Source organism: Protopterus annectens, chromosome 8.part0, assembly GCF_019279795.1.
Source record: "Protopterus annectens isolate FY-2018-M chromosome 8.part0, PAN1.0, whole genome shotgun sequence".
NCBI classification, from domain to species: Eukaryota; Metazoa; Chordata; order Ceratodontiformes; family Protopteridae; genus Protopterus; species Protopterus annectens.
This window is the reverse complement of record NC_056741.1, coordinates 1476015460-1476039825: the sequence shown is the minus strand read 5'-3', so window position 1 is coordinate 1476039825 and position 24366 is coordinate 1476015460. Positions and strand designations below refer to the sequence as shown.

The window sequence follows — 24366 nt, the reverse complement described above, 5'->3', positions numbered from 1 at the left end:
GAGTGCACCTCTTGCCATCTGCTGAAATTGGGGACAAGCCAGTCTTATCTTAAGCTTTAACTAGTCAGCAGTGAAGTCATGACACAAGATGAAAGCAGGGCCATTAAAAAAAAAAACTGGTGGGTGTGTGTCTGTGTTCCTGATACCTACTTCTTTCTTTAACCTCCCAAACGTGTTCCAGCAAGGACCTAGAAATCAGCATTGGACTTTTCTCATACTGGGTAATTCAACCATCACCATTCTCCTGGTATAAAAGTATGCAGGAGGTTCTTTCTCCTACATTTGTGGGACCCTGTCTAGACATGGCAGTACTTCACTTCATTCTCCTCCCTCTCCCAGGCAGAAGAGACAATTCTGTGTCTTGGCTCATTATCCGAGGCCAAAGAAATCTCTGAACGCTTAAGTGCTTTAGGCACCGATCATGGAAATCTTCCCATGATGTAAATCAAAACTGGTACAAGTCCTTTGCAAGAGGCAGAAAAGAAACTGTAAATTGAGTGGTAAGCATGTTCTTCTCATGTGGAAAAAAATATCTTGGTTTGGCCCAAACAAGTGTGATCTCTTATTGCAAAAAGGAAGCCAAACTGAAAATAAAGGGACAGACCCAATCACAAAGTCAGCCAGCAGGGTCATTGGTGTTAGATCTGTCTACTTTTTGCAAAACAGATAAAAATGGGTACACAGTGAAAAACAAAAGTTAAACGTAATGTTGATTTTTCTACAGATATATCTGGAGAAATGAGATGAGAAAATCAGTAAAACAGGCAACATTGAGCATTGTGTTTTTTTTTACCCTTTTGCAACACAGTATATTCAGTATTTTTGCGGTACGTATATATTCCACTCATGATGTATTTGATTTAAAAAGTTATTTGTTAGCTGCCAAATTTTCAAGCAGAAACCCAGAGATTAGTAAAAGTATAAACAAAGGCACAACACAGCACAAGTGCACGAAACACACAATACAATCACAATCACCATAACCACTATCACTACCACCACCATCACAGCATTAGAAAGCCCTACTCGTTCTTCGCTGGAGCAGGTGAAACAGTGACATCTGTAGCGGAAGAAGCAGGCTCAGCAGCCTGACCACTAGCCACAGAGGCAGGAGCAGTAGTGCCAAGAGCCGCAAAAACATCCTTTGCAAGGTCAATGTCTGATGTCTTGAAGGTCCCACCGTCCATTTGAAAGTCCTCGCCCTGGGAGGGATTTGTGCTGCTGTCCGAGGCAGCCTCGGTCTTCGGACTGGCTGGATTCTTAACGGCTTCTGTTTGGCTCTTCGCTGCAGTGGGCTTCTCAGTCTCCTTTTCTGGACTTTTGGTGCTCGGCTCATCTCGCTTAGTTTGCTTGGGGTCTGATGCTGGTTGGGTGGTAGCAGCAGGCTTACTGTTGACAGGGGCCTTGGAAGCCTCAGTTGCAGTGGCAGCAGTGGTGGGGCTCTGGCTTAAACCAGTTAAAACATTTGAAGCTGGGCTGTAAGTAGTAGCTGGGGTGTCACTCAGATCCACTAGGGGACCATCCTTGGCTGCTGTTTCTGAGGCAGATGCGGCTTGTTTTGAAGGAGCAGAAACTGCTGCTGCTGCTTTGGGTGAGCTGACCTGAGGAGCTGGAATTGAATTGGACTCATGAGCTGCAGGGGCAATGCTGGAGGACAGAGTGGTGGTCTCACTGGTGGGACTGTTTTGAGCAGTAGCAAAGGTTTCAGTAACAGCTTCAGAGTTAGTTGTGACCGTAGTAGCAGATGGGAGAGCATCCTCAACAGTAGCTGTGGTATCAGAAGGATGCCTGTGAGGGCGACAGGAGTAGAAGAGAACAGACAGTAAAGGAACAGTGACAGAAACAAGCAAAACCAACCAGTCATACAGCATGCAGCATGTTATAAGTGCGTGATGTTAAACATTAAAGCAGAAGCAGGAAATCCTTCTTACAACTGGTAGCAAGCAAACTTGGTTATTTAGGAAATGAAAAAGCAAGTCACAAGTCAGTTTATTGTCCACATACATACACGTTTCATCCATTCTTAACATTAGCCAGTTCAAGGTTATGTGACATATTTTCAGTACAGTAAGTCACCATTTGTTAAAATGCTTCACTTGTTAATGCTGTGGCACCACTGAAAGGTAGGCAAAGCAGAAGGAAATACAGAAAAACATTACATTTTTATTTTATGTAACATTGAATTTTAATACCTGATGTACCTGAACAGCATTTTCTTTTCTGAGTACATTATAAAAACTACCTTGAATGGGCAACTATTCTATATTCTATTTATCCTACTCATCAGAATCAAAAAGGTGGACCAAATACATTTTTGTTCTAGACAGGCGTACAGCAAGTTACATAATGAATGGATAGATGGATGGTATGAGATGCAGACAGAGCTACAAAAGCTGAACATGACTTCACCAACACAATAAATTTCTCATCCACTCCCTGATACAGCAGCACCTGAACTTCCAGATTTATATTACTACTGGTTATTTAAAAATTCATCAGATTATATTAGTACAAGTAATCACAAATGTGTTTAACCACATTGTGTGCAGATATGCTACACAGTCATACACACACACACACACACACACACACACACACACACACACACACACACACACACATAAAAAACTTAACAGCTGTGTAAACGCATACAGGCACACAAATACCACTTCACGGGACTTCTGGTAGAGATACACAACAAATCAACAATACCGGATGTGAAGTCACATACGATAAGCATTAAATGAATGATGTTCTTCTCTTGGAAGATGAATAAATTTAAAGAGACAAATATAACTGAATATCTGCAAGAAAAAAAAACACTGACTATTCAGCAGAAGGTTGATATTTTGGTAATGATTTCCTACATATGTAGGATTAGCCATCTGACTGACAGCTGCTATTTCATAATGAAGTAAATCAGGCCGAAATGCAGTGCTAAAACAAGATGTGATAGTCCTTAGAGCCACAAAACCTTACGGCTGCCAGTTAAATTACTAGAAGTCCTTATGGTGGAAAAAAGCTTAAACTATCAGTAGATGATAGCTGCCTTCTAATCTTTTTCCAACAATGCTGCTTTTTCAGACAAGAGTTCAAGTGTTTCAGAAAATGCAGAATGTTAATTTGTAGTGAACTATGTAACTACAGATCAAATGGAACTTTCAAGGAGCAGCGAATGCAATCTTATCAAACAAGTAAGGAAATCACTCTAGTAAAGCTGCCTGTTGGAAAAGCTAAACAACTGAACATTAATTTGTAGTCTATATTCCTTCTAACATGCATATTAACTCATTGACTATTAAGAGTTACTAACTTCTCACTTAAAAACACAGTTTGGCACAAACATATGGGATATAGCTGCTTTGGCAGACATCCATAAGTTCAGAAACGGTTAACTCAAAAATCATCCACAGGTACACCTGGCAGTTCCACAAATGTCTGATTAGTATGCCGCATCTTATACCCAAGCTACACAACAAATGCTGCATATTTTAACAGCAAATGCACACACAATGTGTAGTACAACTGACCAATATCCACTTTAAACAAACACATTTTACCCTGTAACCGACATTCTTTCAGCATTTCATGTAGCTGCAATATGCCTTGCTGACAGTTGTGTACCCTAATGAGCTAAGGCATTAAAGCTGCAAATGAGACAAAATTTTGTTTACTACATCCTCCATATCTACATTTGTTGTACCAGCAACTCAGCCACTAAATTAAAGTTTCTGCCTGGGAGAGGACAAGTAAAAAGCAGGAAAAACTTTTTTTGAGAATTAGACCAGACTTTCAGCACACTTTCTATAAGCATCAGAAAAAACACAAGGTCAAACCTTGCTACATATGGCTCAGGAAAGACAGTCAGACAGTTCCAAGAATCAACAATAGTGACAAAGGTACATAAAGAACAACTTTCTTTGAACATTAAAACGATCTTTACAACAGAGAAATTTCTACAACTGTACCGATATCAATAAGCACAGCCAACTTTACTGCTAACATTCAACTATACCTTAAGCGTCAGCAATAAAAAGAATCGGCAGTTATTTCTTTAGCAAGTACAACACTTTGCATTACTTCCGTAATTCAGTACTCAGCAGCTATAAAAAGGACAGCTTATACAGTACCCTGCACTGTATTTTATGTAACTTCAATCATTTACTGCTTATACGCACTACCATGGTAAAGCTTATCGTGCAACTTCAATGATCAGTTCCTTAAAAGATACTTCCATTTAGCACTGCATTTATTATTAATGTTTTAGTTGGATTTTTGGAAGCTTGTATTGTCTGTGATTATTAATCATTATACAAGGGATACAGACAGAACAGCTGGTGCTGACCACACCCGGTCAGAAATGTGTTATTACAACAATATATATGTACAGAAGTCAAACCCTTTTAACCATCTTTTTAACTATGCATCAGTATCTAGGATAACAACATGCAAAGGGTTTGCAAAGCTATTAGCATGGGGCACAAAGTAGTGCAAGTTTATTTTTCCTTCTAATGAATGCCTATCTTTACTGGTGGATCCCTGGCATCCCATATATTAGTATTTAGTAGCTGTAACAACAGCAACACAAGGAGTACCATTGTGTTGCTGTCTAATGCAATTTCATTGAGTTCCTGCTCACATTCTATAGTCTGGTGAAGTATTTCATATAATTTAGATGATTTCTCCCCCCCCCCCCCCAGATGACTATAGGCTACTCTCCCAGAGGCTCTCCTCATTCATCTGATCTACCAAACCTGACCAACGTCCACCAGACTTTTGCCAACCCATTTTCTGGGCCAGTGAGAAGACCGAGGCACCCAGCGGTAACGTCATATTGCTGCTTAGGAGGAATTTTTTTACTACACTCTACATTCACTCCCCTAATGCCCACCTGTAATGTCGCAGGGCAGACAAGTAGCAGGTGTGTTGACATATATTCCTGTCTCCACAGCAATTCATCCAATGCTCTTCCTCCTGAATACATCTCCCATGCATATCCAATCTCTACCGGAGATCAACCACAGGGTGTTTCCAAGTACATCCTCCTCCCCCTTTTTCCCAGGATGGGCACACCTATCATTCCTTCGGCAGCACCTCTGATGGTGGAATATCTAGCAGAAACTGGGTCACCATTTTGGTGCTGGCATGACTGCAGTAATTACTTGCTCACACACCATATTTCTGTGTGCTCACATGCTGTGTCGCTGTTCAGTAAGGTCATTTTATGTTTATTTGCTTAGTCAGTGACACATTTCATTTAATTTTTTTTCCCCGCTTGCTTGGTGTGTACATATGCTTACAATTAATACAATTATGGGCAACATTTTGACCACTATCAGGAAGGCAAGAGCACTGCTGCATGTAAATATTTTGTGCACCAGTCTAGCCTTTACCACTGTGGTATATTCCTTCCACTTTGGCATGTGACTTGCAAGTTAACAACAGAATTGTTTGCGCAGTGGTGTAAATTCATGTCAGATTTGAAGATCAGTCAAGATTTGCAACTCAGTGGCACAGGTAAACTGGTAAAAGCTGCACCTTCAGTCACTGACAAACAGCTGGATAGAATGCAGATGCAACTCCTCCCAAAGACACTCACACACACACACACACACACACACACACACACACACACACACACACACACACACACACACACACACACACACACACCACACACTGCATAATGCTGACACAAAAGTAAAGATGTGTAAATTGTGTGAAAATGTAGATGAGTACACATGCATCTTCTAAAAGACAACTTTCATAAATTATTCTGGTAGCTTTTAAGAGTTGTGTTACTTCTTATATACATATGTTCGTACATAAGTAATTTTGTTTGTGGTACTGCATTAAAATTCTGTCCTCTCTGAACTACTGATTAAAGTCAGGTTTTGTTTTAGAACAATACAGTTTTTCAGTAACTGTGTTGTTTTGTGCAGCACAGGACACTAAAACTATGACACTATTACCTATTAAAGACGTAGATTATCTATTACTAAAGCAACTGAAATTTTATGGATTTTACCTCTGATGGCTTAAAGTGTTGAAGTGCAAACTTTGGTCATTAGTCATTACTATTATATTTTTTAGTGCATCAACATACAAGAAACATCAAAAAAATTCTATGCTGAGAATGCACAATACAGCACAATGAGTTCTGGCAAATAGTAAATATAAAAATTAGTACATGTTACGGTAAATGAGTTTTCTGGACTACAATGTCAAACTCAATAAATTTCTCATGCTTTTCCATTACTCAGTCCAAACTCTGGAATTCTACTTCTACAGTATTTCCTGAAAAAATAGAAATCAAGTATCCTTGTCTATTAACTGCAACCATTCAGGAATATGCTCATGTCCAGCAGCCTTCCTGCAGAATACAATTCAATGTGAAGGTGGCTACATTTTATGATTCTACGCGACTTACACAGCATGACTAAGCTCTCTGTAGTGTCTGATCCAAACCTTTATGACGGCCAGTTATTTTGATAAAGATGGTATTGGGTTAAGACTTACTGTAAATCATTTTGCTATTTTTGTACTTATTGCTGTGATATGTTATATCCCTTTTGTTTTAATACAATAATTGCCTTAACGTCTAATCTATAATTATGTAATAATGTATTCAGTAGTAGTGAATTGCTTTTTAAACTTTAGACTGAGAACTGTAACAAACCCATATCTTTGTAAATATGTATCTTGTAGTAATGTTTTTGCGTGTTCTAATTACTTAGCTTAGTGGAGCTTATCTCCCCGGGCCTCTACTGAAAATGGACATGCATTCAGTTGGACTAAACCGGTCAACAAATGTAAAATAAAAATAAATAAATAAAAAAATTGCATTTTCCAACATCTCACATTCTTGTCTATAATGGTTCACTTAATGTCAACATATTCAAGCAAACAGCTTGCCACTTAACTATATTATTTTACCAGAAAACCGGATGCATACTTGAAATACCTTAATATCAATTACTCACTAATTCTTTATTAAAGAAAATAATAAATCACGCTAAAAACACTCCATTAACGCTATTAAAAATCCGTTTTCGTTTCGTCACACTTCATCAGATGTCGGTTAGAATAAAGAGCTGCTCTTTTAGCTGCTCTCAATTTTAAAAGTGGGGCAAGTAATAAGAGTTCATTTAATCCTGGTCTTTTATTGGCCTGCAAAGTCACTTGCCACCACAATTCTCTATATTCAACGGTTTCTTCCCACATGCCGCCACTTCCACCTATATTTACTTTTTCTAATACAAAGAAAAGAAAGAAGGCATTTGGACATTCCAAAGAATGCTTAAATAAAGCATTGTTATCTTTTTTTAGTTTGGATGTCATAGGAATGCTCATAAATTCTTTTCTTTAACCTTCTTTCTGTTTTCCCTATGTAAAAAGATTGGCATTGGCGGCATGTGGCTAAATAAACTAAACCTGCTGTTTCACAATTACTGAATCCTTTGCTTTTTAACTCAACTTTCCTACTTTCCAAATACAGGATTCTTTGTTCAAAATATGTTCACATTGTAAACAACGCCCACATTTAAAAGTTCCATGTCTCCTTCTACCATATCCTATTTTGGCGTTGTTAGTGTTATTTTGTAATAAATTTTTCAAATTCCTTGCATTCTTATACACTACTTTAAAATTATCTTTGTTAAGCATTTCAAGATCAGTAAAGGAAAGAAATGTATTCCATTCAGTAGTTATCACATTCCTGACCATAAAAGAAGTAGTATTATATTCCGGAATCAATACCATATCAAAAGTTTCACCAATATTTAAATTCCCTGAGAGGATATTGTCAAAACCTAACCCTAAAATAGGTTTATATCTGCCAGTCCTCTCTCTAATTACCTCTTTCCCCATTTTCAAAATGAGGTCATCTGGGTATTTCTTTTCTTTAAACATTTGATTTAACACAATTAATTTTTTAGTAAAATCCACTTTGTTGGAAGTCATTCTACTGGCTCTAACAAACTACCCTTTCACTATATTACATTTATAGTGAAAGGGGTGTACACTAAAAAAATGCAAGTATGAATTACAATATGAACTCTTTCTGTATATTTTAGAATTAAAAACACTTTTGTACTTATATACTTCAACAACTAAATATTCTAACTTATCCATAGAGAATTTATAAGTAAATTTCAAAAAATTAGTAATATTATTTAAATATTCAATAAAAATGTGTTGTCTCTTCTTTGGAACCAATCCATAAAACACAAATGTCATCCAGTAATCATTTGTAAAGAATTCAACAGGTTTTACATATAGAATCAAGTACACATTTTTCTTCCCACCTTGCTAAAACTAAGTTAGTATAACTGGGTGCACATATTGCACCCATTGCTACAACTTTAGATTGATGGAAAAATTCCCCTTTAAAATAAATATAGTTGTATTTTAATACCAATTCTATAAGCTGTAAAAGTACCAGACATTCATCATTTGTCAAGGTGCCATCTCCGTATATTATTTCCTCTAAAAGAGCAAGTCCCTCTTGATGAGGGCTACTTGAAAAGAGATCAATTACATCTATAGTTAAGAATCCAATGTTTTCCCTATAGAAACATTGTTTCAAACTCCTAAGCAAATCCCAGGAATCTCTTAAAATATTTTGTTTTTTCATCCAGAAACTCTTAAGTTTAGTGTCCTCAAATTTAGCCAAGGGTAATGTTTTTGACCCATGGGAAGAAACTACTGCATATGCAGAACTGTGGTGGCAAGTGACTCTGCAGGCCAATAAAAGACAAGGATTAAGTGAGCAATTATCACTTGCCCCACTTTTAAAATTGAGAGCAGCTAAATTATAGTGTTCACATATGTTTTATACTGACATACATCTTTTATATGGATGAAATTTCTGGAACATTGCTTTTATTTTGATTGTATTACTTTATTTATTATTCAAACATGAAAAGGTTTTATTGTTATTTATATTCCATGGCTTTTATAGCTACTTATACAATTTGCTTCTTTTTAACCAGCACATGGCACATGGATTTTAATGCACAAATGAATTAAGAAAAGTATAATTTTTATTTATTTACTTATTTACACTCATGAACATCCTGTGTTTATCCAAATGTGTTTTAATTCATTCTACAAGTATTTTATCTTTGGTAGTAATACTCACATATACATTTTTTTAAGGTTTTTATTATAATTTGAAAAGTTTAATTCATTAATTTATTTCATATTAGAAATTCATTCTGGTTGGCTTAAGACTTTTGATGTCACAGGTTTGAATGTATATAAAAAGGCAGTTCTTTATTTTAACCCACATCTGATGAAGTGTGACGAAACGAAAACAGATTTTTAATAGCGTTAATGGAGTGTTTTTAGCGTGATTTATTATTTTCTTTAATAAAACGTTACATATACTGGTTGCCTCCATCTGTGGTTTTATTGGTTCACTTTCAGTGCACCTTTTTCGTGGTTTACTGGATTCACTTTGTGTACCTTTGCCTGCATTTGGATTTTACTCACTAATTCTTCCCTAAAAATTCTAGTTTTAATATTATTTTCAACTTTAGTGGCATTCACTGGTATCATACAACATCTTAAAACTAAAATATTTCATAGAAAGATTAATACAGTTGATTTTGTCAGTAACACACACACACACACACACACACACACACACACACACACACACACACACACACACACACACACACACAAACACACACACACACTTTTTTCTCACTGTGATTAAAATAAGTTGGCATTGCTGAGTGCAAAGGTAGCACCTGATAGCTATGCAAACTTTCTGCTGGCAGATACTCCCATTATATATTATGAAATTATGACTTAAAACTATCTCCAGCATTTTTTATTAATAACCTTACTTTTCTACCTTCCAAACTGAATACAAGGCATATATCTAAGTTACAGAGATATCTTAAATTTCAGTATTATCCTGTTTAATATTATACATAAAAAGAATCTTTAATAGAAGGCTTAAATAGGGCCAAAACCTATTCTATCACAGCTTCTGTAAATATAGCCATTGCCTCAGTTTTGCTACCCCTCTGAAACCACTATTGGTCTCAAAGTATGTTTTTCTAATTTTTATTAACCTTAAGAATGCTACAATTTCTACAAGGATAAGAAGGATGACTCTTAATTATCAACCATTCATAAATGTAGCTATCAATAAACCTAAAACTTCCCCAACTGTGTTTAATCTTTTCATTATTAGTAACATCAGACAGAATATAATTAATTTTAGTTTCACAGACACTAGAGTCTATAATAACAACAGACCCACCATTATTGGTTTTCGTAAGTCTTACAGTACTATTATTCTGACGATCAACAAGGTTTTTTTCATACAGCGTCATATTATAAAACTTGGATTCAGGTAGTCTCTGTAAAAGCTCTTGAAGTTTGTACTCAAAAATTCTATCAGGCACTTCAGATATAAGGGGGGTGGGGGGTGGGGCATACTTCCTGATCCAATAAGGTAACACACTGGGTTAAGCACACTTCCTGGTCCAAATTAAGCCTGTGTCACTAGTGAATAAACTTTTAATGTGCATGTATAATACTTAAGTGTAGAAACAATGTTCACTAATTCATCCTTCTGGGAAGAAAAAAAGTCTTTTACCTCATAAGGATGCTTAATTTGCAGCTAAATACATTATGATAAATTACCTGATTTAACTCTACATCCTTCTGCCTAAACCCTTGGCACTTTTCTGCTGGAAGGTCTTTGAATAACAGACCCATGAACTTCCTCTTGGACTGCAGTTGCCCATTAACTGCTACTCTGCCCACATTCTGCATCTGATCCACTGCTATCCCTGGACTGGCTGAATATGAGGTCCGCTGCTGAAGTTTTCTTTTCATTGGTTTCTGATAACTGTCCTGTTACTTCTTTTGTTGCTTGCTATTCTCAGAGACCTCCAAGATGCACTGGGTGGATCTTAGACATAATATGACTAGCTCTTCTATTGGTATCTTTAGATACTCTTTGAAATAAGTCCTACCTACTACTTAATAATATCAATTAAATGAAAGCTTATATCTGACATTAAATCATTTGAAGAACAAGGTTTCTATGAATAACTTCAGAGATAAAACTGACTTATTTTCCAGTTATGTACAGAAAGAATACGAGCTGCTTAAAAATGTTAACTAAGGAGCTTGAGAGAGAGAGATGATGATAACTGGATTTGCTAACTGTAGATACAAGTGGTTCAGCATTTGGACAGTTCTAAAACAGGCTTAAAATCTTCCTTCAACAACTGCCCATTTCTGGGACAAAAATTAGGATTAGAGGTAGATGAGCTCGCACACCAAAAAACTTTTCAGCATCCTGGAAATTTGAACAGTAAAATGAGTTAGGCTGTGTTAGACAATGTTCACAGACCACTCACACACCACTTCTGCTCATCACAGAAGATTAAGAGCCCTACTGTTCTGCAAACAAGGTAAAATAATAAATAATATGACAAAAGTGATTGTCGTCTTAAAGGTATTTTCTAGCATCTGTTAATCCCAGCTGATAAGGTAGAGAAAGATCACAAAAGTATATTAAAGTACCAAAGCAAAAATGAATTATTTCAATTGAAAGAAAAATATGGCATGGTAATATATATTGTTACTGACTGAAGATGTTTTTGAGCATCACAGATAAACTGGATGACTAACAAAACATCTGGCAAAATGTTGGAAGAAAACTACGTATCTGCTAGTGATTAATATTTGTGAGTTATAGAGACATACAGGAACCTTATCAAAAACAGTAAAGACACCAAACAGCACCCCATGTACTGTCTGCCCACTTATTTGGCTATTATATAAAGCTGTTGCCCCTTTTTATTAACTCCCCACCTCTCATCACAACAGTGTGGGGTTTGTACCATGCATACATTCATGGAATCCTATACTGATTTACAAATCAGTACTTCCATGCGAAAGCACTTCCAGGAGTCCAACAATATCTATGGTGGAAAAATGCTTTGTCATGCTGCCTTAGGCATGCTCCATGTATCTTTAAACCATGCATTCTTGTTTTTCAATAACCTTAAAGAATATTTTCTTGAAAATTGCCAACTGCACTGCACTTCATAAAAATGCTAACGCTCTTCGAGTTCCTTCAGTATTTTCTATATTCTGTCCTCCTGGGATACAGAATCCTTTAACGACAGAATGCAAAGTAACATAATTTTTCACACGCAATACGTATTAGGGACCACCCACTAACTGTGTTACCCAGCACAATTAGGCTGTTCACAGTAAAGCATGTTTGTTCTTTTCCTCAGTAATCTCTATAGTGATGCCCGGTCTGGTAATGGCATTGACTGACAGCTGTTCATTCGTGAAGGCTCAAAGTCAGACTCGCATCCAAGATTACTATTCACTGACGCAGTCTTGCAGGAAAAGAGTTACAAAGAGCTGGGGTTCCCGGCAGCAATTTCCACAAAAATGGAGACAGTATGAACAAACAGTGAATTCAACCCACTCCCTCCAAGGTGTTGATGAGGTGGGAATGATAGTTTTGAAGAGATTAGTAGGTCTACCTAGTACTGGCCTGTGGATGGTCTCCATGATTTTCAGACCTCTATTATTTTGCAAAAAAAAAAAAAAAAAAAAGGTTATATAAATCCTGGAAGTGCTATCTCCCAAGTGGTGGTGGATGGGAATGAAAGCCATGAAACAGTCATATGGATGTTTCGTCTGCTAGCTTGCAGGTGCTCTTTTTGGCAATAATGATTTGACCACACAAAAGAACCTCACACACACAAACACCCTCACTGTGACTACCTTTGGGTCATTCATTTGCAGAGCGGCAATATACAGAGAAAAGCAGCCTCTTTGACTACATTAGTCGATACTCATTCTCGCTCCTCATTTACCACTCACCCACACCTCTCAACTGTACCTCACAATGAGGAACATTTGTTATTCTGAACCTTAAAAATTCTCATGTTCCAAACTATTCTACAATGAAAGAATTTATCACACTCTTAAGAAATATTTTTAACCAATATCCAAGGTACCTAACACAAAATAATATTTAATCTTACAGAATGGACAATGTACCCATTGCCATGAAGTTTATAAAGAAAAAAAGCAAGCACATTAAACAAAAAGTATAATAGTCTAATGTCTGGCATTACTGACTAACTTTAATCCTTTTTTGCTTTTACCAAAAAATCATTCATTTCTTGAGGGACAGAGCAGCAATATGTAGCAAAATCAGAGATTGGGGGTGGGGGTGGGGTTATTATGCCTTGCATACCATGACTTTTTTCCTATTCATATGCTCACAATGAAACATCTAAGGTATATTCACCAAGTCTAACTAGTGTGTGTGTGTGTGTGTGTGTGTGTGCGTACACATTAAATATGTATATAACTTATAGTTTGCATGTAAAATACTTTTTACAACAGCAATTACATATGCTACAGCAAGTCTGAAACATTAGGCAGAGGAACTATTTTACAGCAAGAGAATAAAAAGTATTAAGTGAAAAATAAACAAAAAATTTAAAAATTTAACAGATAGCCCACTCTCTAAATGCATTAATTCCCTGCAGGGTGTGTGTTATTGGGAAAATAATGGCCTGGTGGGTGTTATTTCCCCCAGTAACACACACCATGTTAGGCATTACTGTCTGCAGAATAACTCGGCAAAATAAATCTGTTTAAGCACGAAGAAATATTTTGTAACCATGCTGTGAACATCCTAGTGACATCATTTTGCCAAAATGTTCCACACTGTGAAAGTTAAGTTTGCTGCTGTAGAGATGGAAGTCTATGACAGCTACAGCAGTTTATGGATTCCGTTGTGGACTCGGTGCTAACATGCACACTGGTTACTTGTGGCTCATTTCAATATCTGGGTCAGTGATGAATCTGTTGCACTTACCAATAATTTATCTTTACTATGAAGGATCTGGCTATGTTCACATTATTATCTTTGCAAAAAAAAAGGTATTTTTTTGCACTTGATATTTCATACTGCTGCAGTAACATCAGGCCTGGGGTGGAATCACTTTGTAAGATCACCACCTGGTCCACCATACATATTAGTGCAAGAACATATGCATATCTTTCAACCTGTTAGCACAAGAAATCTAAGCAAAGACAAAAATAATGGGAGGACAAACACCCAAAAACAAGAAAAAGTTTAAATAATGGTTCTGTAAACTTAGAAACTTGTCAGAATAATAGGATTTGCACTAGTGTGCACTTTCAAAGGGATACAAAGATTGAAATTCAAATGTCTGTCATTATTTAATGAAAACAATCTTCAATGACTTGCCAGAAAAAACAGAAATCTTATGAGGATGAGACCAAAAATATGAGACACATTTCTGTGAAATACTAGACAGTTGAGAGGTAAGACAAAACGTTCTCACCACAACGTTCCCTCTGCGTTGTCAATTTTCTTTCTTCCTCAACAAGTGGGTTCAGTCCAACCCTTGGGTCTGACTCAGACATTATTTTCAGCTCATGGCAACTAACAAACCCTCGAGCTCCTCCCTTACCCACATAATTGTCTATGAATGTCCAGTAAGTTTAGCATATATTCACCTTTCTTTGTATAATTTGGAAAGAAAACTGACAAATTAATAGAGTGACTGATGTTAGATTCTGACACCACCTTAGCAAGGAAGGATTGGTTCGTAAAACCACCCTAGCCTTATGAAACACTAAGTAAGGAGGTTCAGAGACAGTGAAGTTCTGACAGTCAAACCCCCCCAACGGTAAAAAACGTTTAAAACTGAAAACAAAAAAAAAAAAAAACACACCAGTAGTACAAATCAACCGCTGTTTATTATTTGTACAGATACCTCTGTACAAATAATAAACAGGGGTCAGTTTGTACAACTGGTGTGGTTTATTTATTTATTTTTTTTAGTTTTAAAAGTTCTGACAGTCTTCTAGCAGAGGTGATGACTAAAAAATATAGTCTTTCAGGTCAAAAATTTTAACTCACAATAGCTGCTGGTTCAAAAGGTGAACGAACTAAGGTCTGTAATACCAAATGTTTAAGTCCCATGGCGGAGTTGGATCCTTATAAGGGGGTCTCAAAGAAGGGTACCAATCTAAAAGGCCTTGGAAAATTTTAGATGAAGCCCGTGGGGTGTCTTCAATTCCAATGTGAAAATTAGAAATGGCAGCTAGTTGCACCATAACAGATGAGCAGCTGGCTCCTTCACTGAAGATTCTTGCTAAAAATTCAAGGGCACTATGTACTGGTGCTGAAAATGGGGCAATATACTTCTGCTGTACCCGAAAACAAATCTCTTCCATTTACTTCTGTAAACCTTCCTTGTGGAAGCTTTGTGGAAAGACAAAAGTATATGACAAACAGGGGAAGACAGCGTATGCTGTCTGGCTATCAATTTAAGTGGAGAAACCATGTCATTACAGGTTTAGGTTTGAGATATCTGGGTGAATCATGCTTTTTGGGTGAGACAGAAGGTCTGGAATTGAATCCACACACCAAGGAGGGTAGGCTAGATGAGGCCAAAGGAAGGGGAAGCAAATCTGTCAAGGTCAGTAAGGGGCAATGAGGATGACTTTGCTTTTCAACTGGGATGCTTTCTGTAGAAATTTGGGGATTAAGGGAGTTGGGGCATAATCATAGAGGAGACTGGGGGACAACTGTGTAGGACGACATCTCTTGGTGACTTCCTCAGTTGAGGGGGGATTTGGGAAAGAACCTGCTGCACTTGTTGTTTAGGGGAGATTCAAACAGGTCATAGCATGGCTGGCCCCATTAGAGAAAAATCACTTCCACCACTTCCTTGTTGAGGGATCGCTTATGAGGTAGTAGAATGGACCTGCTCAACTTGTTCACTATCATGCTGGATTTCCCCAGGATGTGCTATCAGAAATCGGTTGGAAGAGATCATCTATTGCCAAACTTTGACAACTTCCTGACACAAGGGGTAAGATCTGGTTCCTCCTTGTTTGTTGATGTACCAAACTACTGAAATATTGTCTGTTTAAATCGCAATTGTCCCGGAAGGGACAGAGTCTTGAAAGGCTTGCAATGCTAGGAGTATGGTTCTCATTTCTAGGACACTGATATGCATGTTGGGCTCTTTGGGGGACATGTGCCTTGGACTGTCTTTCCCAACAAATGCCCCCTCCTACAGCCAATTTGGGAAATGTACATAGTTATTACAACCTTAGGCTGATAAACAGTGAAGGGATGACCTTGTAGAACTTGATTTGAGCAAATCCAACAGCAGAGATATTTTTTGCATGCCTAGGTGATTTTGATCTGGGAGGACAAAGGCTGGTGTAGAATGGACCACTGAGTTGCTAACATCTGCTACAAAATCCTCATATGAAATCTTGCTAGAGGAGTTAGAACTATCGCTGCAGACATTGACCTCAAGGCTTGTAGGATTAGCTGGGCTGAAATTGAAGAATTCTACATTATCTTTCTGACCTGTAATCGGATAGTCTGTACTCTTAGAAAAGGAAGAGAGGCTGCCAGGGATACGGTGTTGAAATTTGCTCCTATGAATTCCAATGTCTCAGATGGTTCTGAGATTATTTTTTGTAATTGTAATCCCCAGAAGGGGGCAAGTCTGGAGTATGAGTCTCGAATTTCTATCAGTACATGCCTGGTTGGAGCAATTATGAGCCAGTCGTCCAAGTAGGTGAACACTCGGAATTCGTGCAGTCTCAAGTGAGCTACTACTACTGCCATGCATTTGGTGAACACTCTGGGGGCTGTGGTGAGGCTCTGACTTAATGACTGGCTCCCAGCCAGAAGCGTAGGAAACTCCAGGATCGCCTATTCATTTTTATGTGTTAGTATGTATCCTAAAGATCTACTGAGTACATCCAGTCGAACTTGTGCAGGAAAGGCAAAAAGGACTGAATCGTGACCATCCAGAACTTGGTATACGGAAAGGATTTGTTCAGATTGCTGAGATCCAAAACTGATCTCCAGTCCCATTTTCTTTGGCACCAAAAGGAATCTTGAGTAAATTCCAGATTCTTTCTAGTCTGGGGGGACCTCTTGGATGACTCTTTTCTCTAGCAGCTTTTTTATTTCTAGAGCTGCTGGCTTCCTCTGACTGGGTGGAACATCAAGAATTTTGTTTACTGTTGGCGGGGTAGAGAAGAGGGAACTATATAACCCCTGGAAATAATCCTCTATACCTGTATCTTTTGTAATGTCTAGCCAGGCCCTCTGGTGCAGGGATAAATGACCCCTGACTGCCTCCAGAGGTGGTCAATCGGGCCTCCTTTCAGGAGCGCTGGTAGGGTCTGTCAGAGAAGGAATTTCTAGACATCTGCTTCTGCAGGCTTCCTCTGCTGTGTGGGTGGCATCTTCCATTTGAGTTCCCCCTCTGCCTCTGGGGGAACTATCCCCACTTGGATCTTGGAAAGGACCCTGGGACTTTCTGAGCCACATTTGCCAGCCTCCTTGTTGATCCCTGGAAAAGGTTTGTTGAGGGGTCGAAGAATGTATTCCCACTGCAGAGGGGGTCTTTCCATCTTGCTTGTACCCGGAGAGTGTGTCTTTCACCTTAGAGCCAAAGAAAGACATTCCATCAAAAGGTGCATTGACAAAGGAAGACTTGAAATGATCTGCAAAGTCACACAAGTGCATCAAGGCATGCATCCTAATGAAAATGCCTCAACCCGCAGCTCTGAGGTCCCTTCAGCTGCATGTGAACTGAGCCTCATGGAAGAATTAGTAATCAACTGTAGGGTAGCCAACTGTGAGGCTACAGGAGTCTGAGCCTCAGTACTGGTCCCAACGAGGGATTTGGAGAGTTTCTTAATCAAATCTCTCAGCAACCTAGTGAAGTGTGCCAAACAATTCAATGATATGAGTACAAAACATGCATCCCAAATTTGTCTAATGCCCCAACTCCCTGTTAGGGGGATGGACAGCAGAACTCTGTTCCATGAGTTCCTTCTTTGTGGGCACTGCCATGACCATGGCTACCGGTACTCCCTTGCTCCAAAATTCCTTTCCTTGAGGTGGTGCTAATATCTGGTCTGGTCTCTTCGGGATTGGCTCATCTATGTCTGGCTCCTTCCACTCCTGCCTAGAGATTAAGTCAATGAGCTCATTGGTGGGCAGAGTCATCCAGGAAGTAGATGGGCCAGATCCATAGGCCTCCAGGAATACCAATTCCTCTTGGGAAGGGTTATTGGTAGACCAACAACCCCTTTGCTTAAGGATCTCCAGAATGTCTCCAAATAAGACATCGTCAGGTGGTGATCTTGGGGTCCCTTCCCCCTCAACAAAATCGGTATTTTCAGTGACTGACTTTTGAGGGGAGTCTAAGTGCCTCCTCTTGCACTTCTTCTTCCTAGAGACTTCTCCGCTGGGGTACTCCAGAGAAGTATTAGAAGAAATGGTAATACCCCGCTGGGTAGCCTGGAGATTTTGGGTTTGCTGTCCGTGTGGAGTAGAGTAATGAGGCTCAAGACACAGAGACATACGGGATCCAGAGGGGAGATCCGAGGGAGAAGGAACTGTCCATCCTGCAGAAGAAGAAAACACTCTCTCCACTACCTCAAAAGTGGAATGCCCTGGGGAGAAAGAAAGCTGACGGAGCTGAGAAGCCAAACTTCTGCCCCATTGGCTCCCACTTGCCAAGAAGACAATCCACCCAAGGCAGGGGTCAGAACCAAGATATCCAATGCTGAAGCTCCGAGAGGCAGAAAATGGCTCTGATAACTTTGAAGTTCACTCCAACACCTCCGATCCAACAGGGACGCTTCAGCTCCAAGACTCATCTGGCTCCAATGCACACAGAGCTGGTGCACTCAACGAAGGCCATGGAGCTGAAGATACTTTGATTTTCAGATTTGACCCAGGTGGTCCTGGGAAATTTGGATCCAAAAACATGAGTCGGATCAGAGAAGCCACTGAGATTGTTGGTGTACAACTTTGGAGGGCTTCCTGACCCGAACTGGTAGGAGCCGGAAGAACTCCCTCTGAATCTGTGCTAAGAGAAGCTTCCTCATCATTCTATCCACATCAGCTTTGGTCAGACTTCTGGAGAAATTAGACGATGAGGCCTCAGAAGGAGACCTGGAATGCCACTGAGGCACTTTTTAAAACCAGATGGGTTTTCAGACATTTTTATAGGTAGGAGAAAAAGAAAAAGACAACATGAAAAGTTCTGCCTTACCATAACTTGGCATCTGTGTTGTCTTCCTTCATTCATCCTCACGACAGGATCTCGGATCCGACTATTGGATCCGGCTAGGCCACTTCCATAGACTTGGATCCACTTCTCAAGCTCCTCCCTCATATCCAAAATCCCCTGCATCCACCCAACTACCTCAGATCAAGTTTGCCAAAAACCAGTCATGCCACACAAAGGCACAAAAGATCAGCAGAAGAGGTTCAAACACAGGACTAACAGTCCTGAGCTTGTCCAGGTTCCTCAAGAAGAAGGCAGGGGATGGTTGGGTGGGAAAGTGAAGATGAATGAAGGAAGACAACACAGATGCCAAGTTATGGCAAGACATAACTTTTTAATCTGATGTTGTCTCCTTCATTCACCCTCACAAAAGGGTCAGAGTCCCCAGTTATGAGAACTTTGGGTGGCCCTCATGGAAGGACATACCGCAGCACCATCAAGCCAAGGGAAGCCCTGCTCCTGGAAATAACATACAACTTGCAACGAGACACGAATGTGTGATTATTGAACCATGTAGCTGCCGCACAAATATCATCAGTAGAAGTCCTGGCATAGAAAGCCGGCGAAGTAGTCATGGCTCTGGTAGAATGTGCCCTAGGGGGTTTACGTAACTGCAACCCCCTGAAGGAATAAAATGGAGATGCAATCAGAAATCCATTTTGCCAAGGTAATTTTTGACCCTGCTTGTCCAAGTCTGTTCAACGAAAAGGCTATACAAATTTAGTCAGACTTTCTGTTGCTTGGTCCTGTGTAAATAAAAACGGAGCTGGCTATGAACATCTAAAAGGCAAATAATATATCCCCCTTTGTTTGAAAAATTGGGAAAGAACACTGGAAGTTGAATGGACTGATTAACATTGCTTTCTGTAGCCACTTTAGGCATAAAAAAAGATTAGTGTATAAAGACACTATCCCTATGGAACAGTATGTAAAGGAGGTTTAGAAGACAGAGCTTGAAGCTCAGAAAACCTCTTGGCAGAAGTAACACGTCACCAAGAGAGCTGTTTTCCAGGATAGAAATTTCATGTCACAAGTAGCCGCAGGTTCAAAGGGGCCCTGAGTCAATGCCTGCAGCACCAGAGTAAGGTCCCAAGGAGGAGAAGGATCCCTAACAGGGGGCCTCAATAAGAAAACGCCCTTCATGAAGGATTTGCATAGTCTGAATGTGAACAAGGAATGAGCTTGACTAGTGGTGTGGAAATTAGAAATAATAGCTAACTTCAGCTTAATAGTAGAAAAGCTAGCACCCTTGTTGAAAAGGGTAGAAAGGAACAGCAATACATCCAAGACAGGTGCTGAGAATGGCTCAATGTTCTTGTTGGTAGCCCAAACAACAAACTTCTTCCACATGCTATTATACACCTTCTTAGTGGAAGCTTTCTCCGATGTTAGAAGAATTTTCCGGACTGGGGACTGAATCCTGGACTGTCTAATCAAGGTTGGAATTGGAGAAATCAAGCAGTTAATTTCAGGGTTCGAAGATTGGGGTGTTGGATCCCTAACAAGTGAGAGACAAGGTCTCGAGTGGGTTCCAGTATACAGGGATGATACTTCAGGTGAGACCATAGGAAGGGGAACCACACTTGGTGAGGCCAGAAGGAGGCAATGAGGATGACTGAGCTCTTCAACCTGCTTGCCTTCTGGAGAAATTTGGGAATAAGCGCAAAAGGAGGGTAAGCATACAGGAGACCAGGGGGCCAATCGTGGACTACAGCATCAGCATCCCTTGAGGACTCCCCCGGAGGAGGGAAAAGAGCGAAGAACTTGCTGCATTTGTTGCTGAGGGGAGAGGTAAAGAGGTCACAGCAAGGTTGACCCCAACTGCTGAAGATCATGTTCTCTACTGACTAGCTGAGGGACCACTAGTGCGGAATCATAAGCGACCTGCTGAGTCTGTCTGCTAGATCATTGGTTCAACCCGGATGCGAGTTGCAATCAGAAAATGGACCGAAGAGATCACCCACTTCAACACTCTCATGGCCTTCCTGCCCGGGTGGTAAGATCAGGTTTCTCGTTGCTTGTTGTTGTACTAGACAACTGACATGTTGTTGGTGTGTACTGCAATAGTCCATAGAGGGAGAACATCCCAAAAGGCGTGTAACATCAGAAGAATAGCTCTCATTTCTAGGAGACTGCGTGCCTTGGAACAACTTCCCATTGTAATGCCCCACCCACCCAAACTGGGAAGTGACCATGGTCACAGTGGTTATGGGAGGATCGTTAACAAAGGGTCTGCCGAGGAGAACAATGTCGGAATGAATCCACCAACTACCATGACGTTTGCAGATGGGCATCAATTTGAGGCAAAGAGACAAGGGCTGAGACAGAATGGACCATTGATCAGCTAGAGTAGACTGTTGAACCCGAGTGAAGAACCTGGCCAGGGGCACTAATAGGATGGCTGCAGACAAGGACCCCAAGACCTACAAGATCATATGAGCGGAGAGAGCTTGATTGGCTAATAACTGCTGTACTTGACTTCTGATAATGGTTACACGGTGTAGGGGAAGAGAAGCTATCTGCTGTCTGGTATCAAGCTGTGTACCTACGACCTCTATGTTATGAACTGGAGTCAGGTTGGACTTGCTCACGTTTATGGTGATGCTCAGGGATTGCGCTTACTGGAGTAAGAAGTCCTTGGCCTGAATCAGCCGATGCTTTGTGGGGGCCGTTAGGAGCCAATCCTCTAAATATGGAAACACCTGGAATCTCTTGAGCTTCAAGTGAGTGGCTACCACTGCCATGCATTTGGTAAACACCCAGGAGGCTGTGGTAAGTCCAAAGGGCAATGCTCTGACGTGGTAATGATTGGCTCCCAGCCAGAAGCACAGAAACTTCCTGAAACATGCGTCCTTGAGATCTATCAAGCACATCCAGTCGTCCTTGTGCAACAACAGCAGAATGGACTGAACAGTAACCATTCGGAACCTCGCTTTATGTACTCTTTTAACTTGCTGACATCCAGGACAGGTCTTAGGTCCCTTGACATTTCGGCACTAAAAAGAAATGGGAGTAGATCCCGAATCCTCTCTGTTCGGTTGGGACTTGCTGGATGACTCTTTTTTGCAGCAGCTGTGGAATTTCCTGTGCTGCCTGCTCCCACTGACCGGGTGCAACATCTGGGAGGTTTCTAGAGTTTGGAGGGATAAGGGAAAAGGGAATATAATAGCCTCTGGATATGGTTGCCTATTAAGTAAGCGAATGCGTAACACAGCAAATGCTGTTTAATTGACAGCTAAACCCTGAAGACACAGAACAGCGATTTTTTTCCCAGGGAAAAAAAATCACTGGGCCATTTTTGGGACGTTGCCGTTTCCTCCACTGTGGTATGATTTCGGAGTTGGTATATTTAAGTAGGGGGGGTATGAAGGGCAAAGCTCCGCACTTTATTTTGTGTTTGGCTTTTTTTTTTTTGCGGACCAGCGATTTTTTCCCCTGGGAAAAAATTGCTGTTCCGTTTGTTCAGAATTTTGCGGTTTATTTTTTTGGTCGATTATACAGCGTTCGCTATTTTAAGTGTTCGCTGTTATAATATACACACTCTGGATATTACGCTTAGCACCCAATGGTTTTGAGTTAACTGGGACCAGACTTCGGGGTGCAAAGCTAATCGTCCCTCAACTGCCTCCAGAGATGGCCAGTCGGTGCAGCGCCTCAGAAGCGCTGACGGAGCTTATCGAAAGGGGGTTTCTCTAAAGCCCTGGTTCTTCTGGCCCCCTCTGCCTCTGGGGTGGCATCTGCCATCAACCCCCCCCCCTCTGCTTCTAAAGGAGGGTTCTCTGCTCAGGTCCTGGAAAAGCCCTTGGGACTTATGGAACCACATTTTCTTGCCTCCATGCATGTTTCTGGAAAAAGGACTCTGGGGGATGGAAAATTTGATTACAACTGCAGAAAGGGCATCCACTGGGGGGAGGGTCACCCAGGACATAAATGGGCCCATCCCAAATGCCTCCAAGAGAACTGATTCTTTAGAGGAAGAAGGTTGGGCAGACCCCCACCTTTCTGCTTAAAAATTTCCAAAATGTCTCCAAAGGAGACCTCCTCAGGTGGGGATCGGGATTATCCTTCCCCCTCATAGAAGTCAGTATCCTCAGTTAAGGACTCCAGGGGGAGGGGGGTCCATGTGCTTCCTTTTTTACACTTCCTCTGCTGAGGAAACGTCTCAGTAGGGTAGTCTGAGGCAGTATCAGAAGAGGGGGACCTCTCCTGAGCAGGAAAATCTTGGATGCTGCTTGGGACGGGAAGACTTGCGGCAGGATGAGAGAGAGAGAGAAAGACCTGGATCTGATGGATGTACAGGGGCAAAATGAGGAACTTGTACGGTTGAATCTCCAACCTGGGAAAAAACCCTCTCCGCCACCTGAAAAGCCGAAGGGCCAGGCAAAACCCTATCTGAATCCTCCAGAGCCGAAGCAACTGATGAGAGATGGACAGGACTTATGCCAGATCCATGGCATCCAGAAGGGATCGGACCCGAGCTATCAAGTCCCGAAGCCCCCAAGGGAAGGGAGAGCTCTGAAAAGAAGGAAGCCAATCTCAATCCCCTGGACCCAAAACCAACGCCATAGCTCCGAGACTCACTCTGCTCCAACAAGGCCAGAACGGGGCTAGTCAAGAGCATACTCGGCATTGAGGAAGGAAGCTTCCACTGCGCCAAGTCTGACATGTACAGCAGTTCTGAATCTCTAGACTCTGAAACTGAGGGATGGATTGGAGAAGGAGTCTGGATAAAATGACTCAGGTAGCGCATGGATTTGACAGGGGATGGAGCAGGAACTACCCCCATCTGGATCTGGGCCTTAAGTAACCTCCTCACTATCTTGTCCATGTCCGCCTCAGACAAGCTTCTCGAGGACCTGGAAGAAGCTGACGGGGGTGGCCGGGAGTGCTTGGATTTAGAGGTCAGGGCTGGAGACTGAGTCGAGGTCCTACAATTCAAGAGCCTAGGATCCAAAGCAGGAACCGACGTCAGAGTCAGGGAAATGGAAATAATCTCTCCCAGATCCAAAGGGACCATAGGATCCAAAAGGGGAGCAGACCGCTGTGGAGCCGAAGGAGTTGTAGACAGTCCCTCGGGGAGGCATGGAGGGACCTCTTCTTAGACTCCTTAGACGAAGGAGAAGAAGATGAAGCCACGGCAGGGGTTTGAGCTTCAGCCGAGGAAAGAAGGCGGCCCCGGAGAATAAATTTGTTCAGTCTGTCTGCC

The 24366-nt window shown here is 40.7% G+C and overlaps 1 protein-coding gene across 1 annotated transcript in view; it reads right to left on the bottom strand.

The window, feature by feature from the left end:
- NCAM1 (neural cell adhesion molecule 1) overlaps positions 1-24366 on the bottom strand; it is a 1088618-nt gene that overhangs the window by 66198 nt on the left and 998054 nt on the right. The window contains exon 22 of the mRNA XM_044079459.1: positions 1027-1788. Within this exon, the coding sequence (XP_043935394.1) occupies positions 1027-1788 (762 nt within the window). The remainder of the gene's footprint in view (positions 1-1026; positions 1789-24366) is intronic.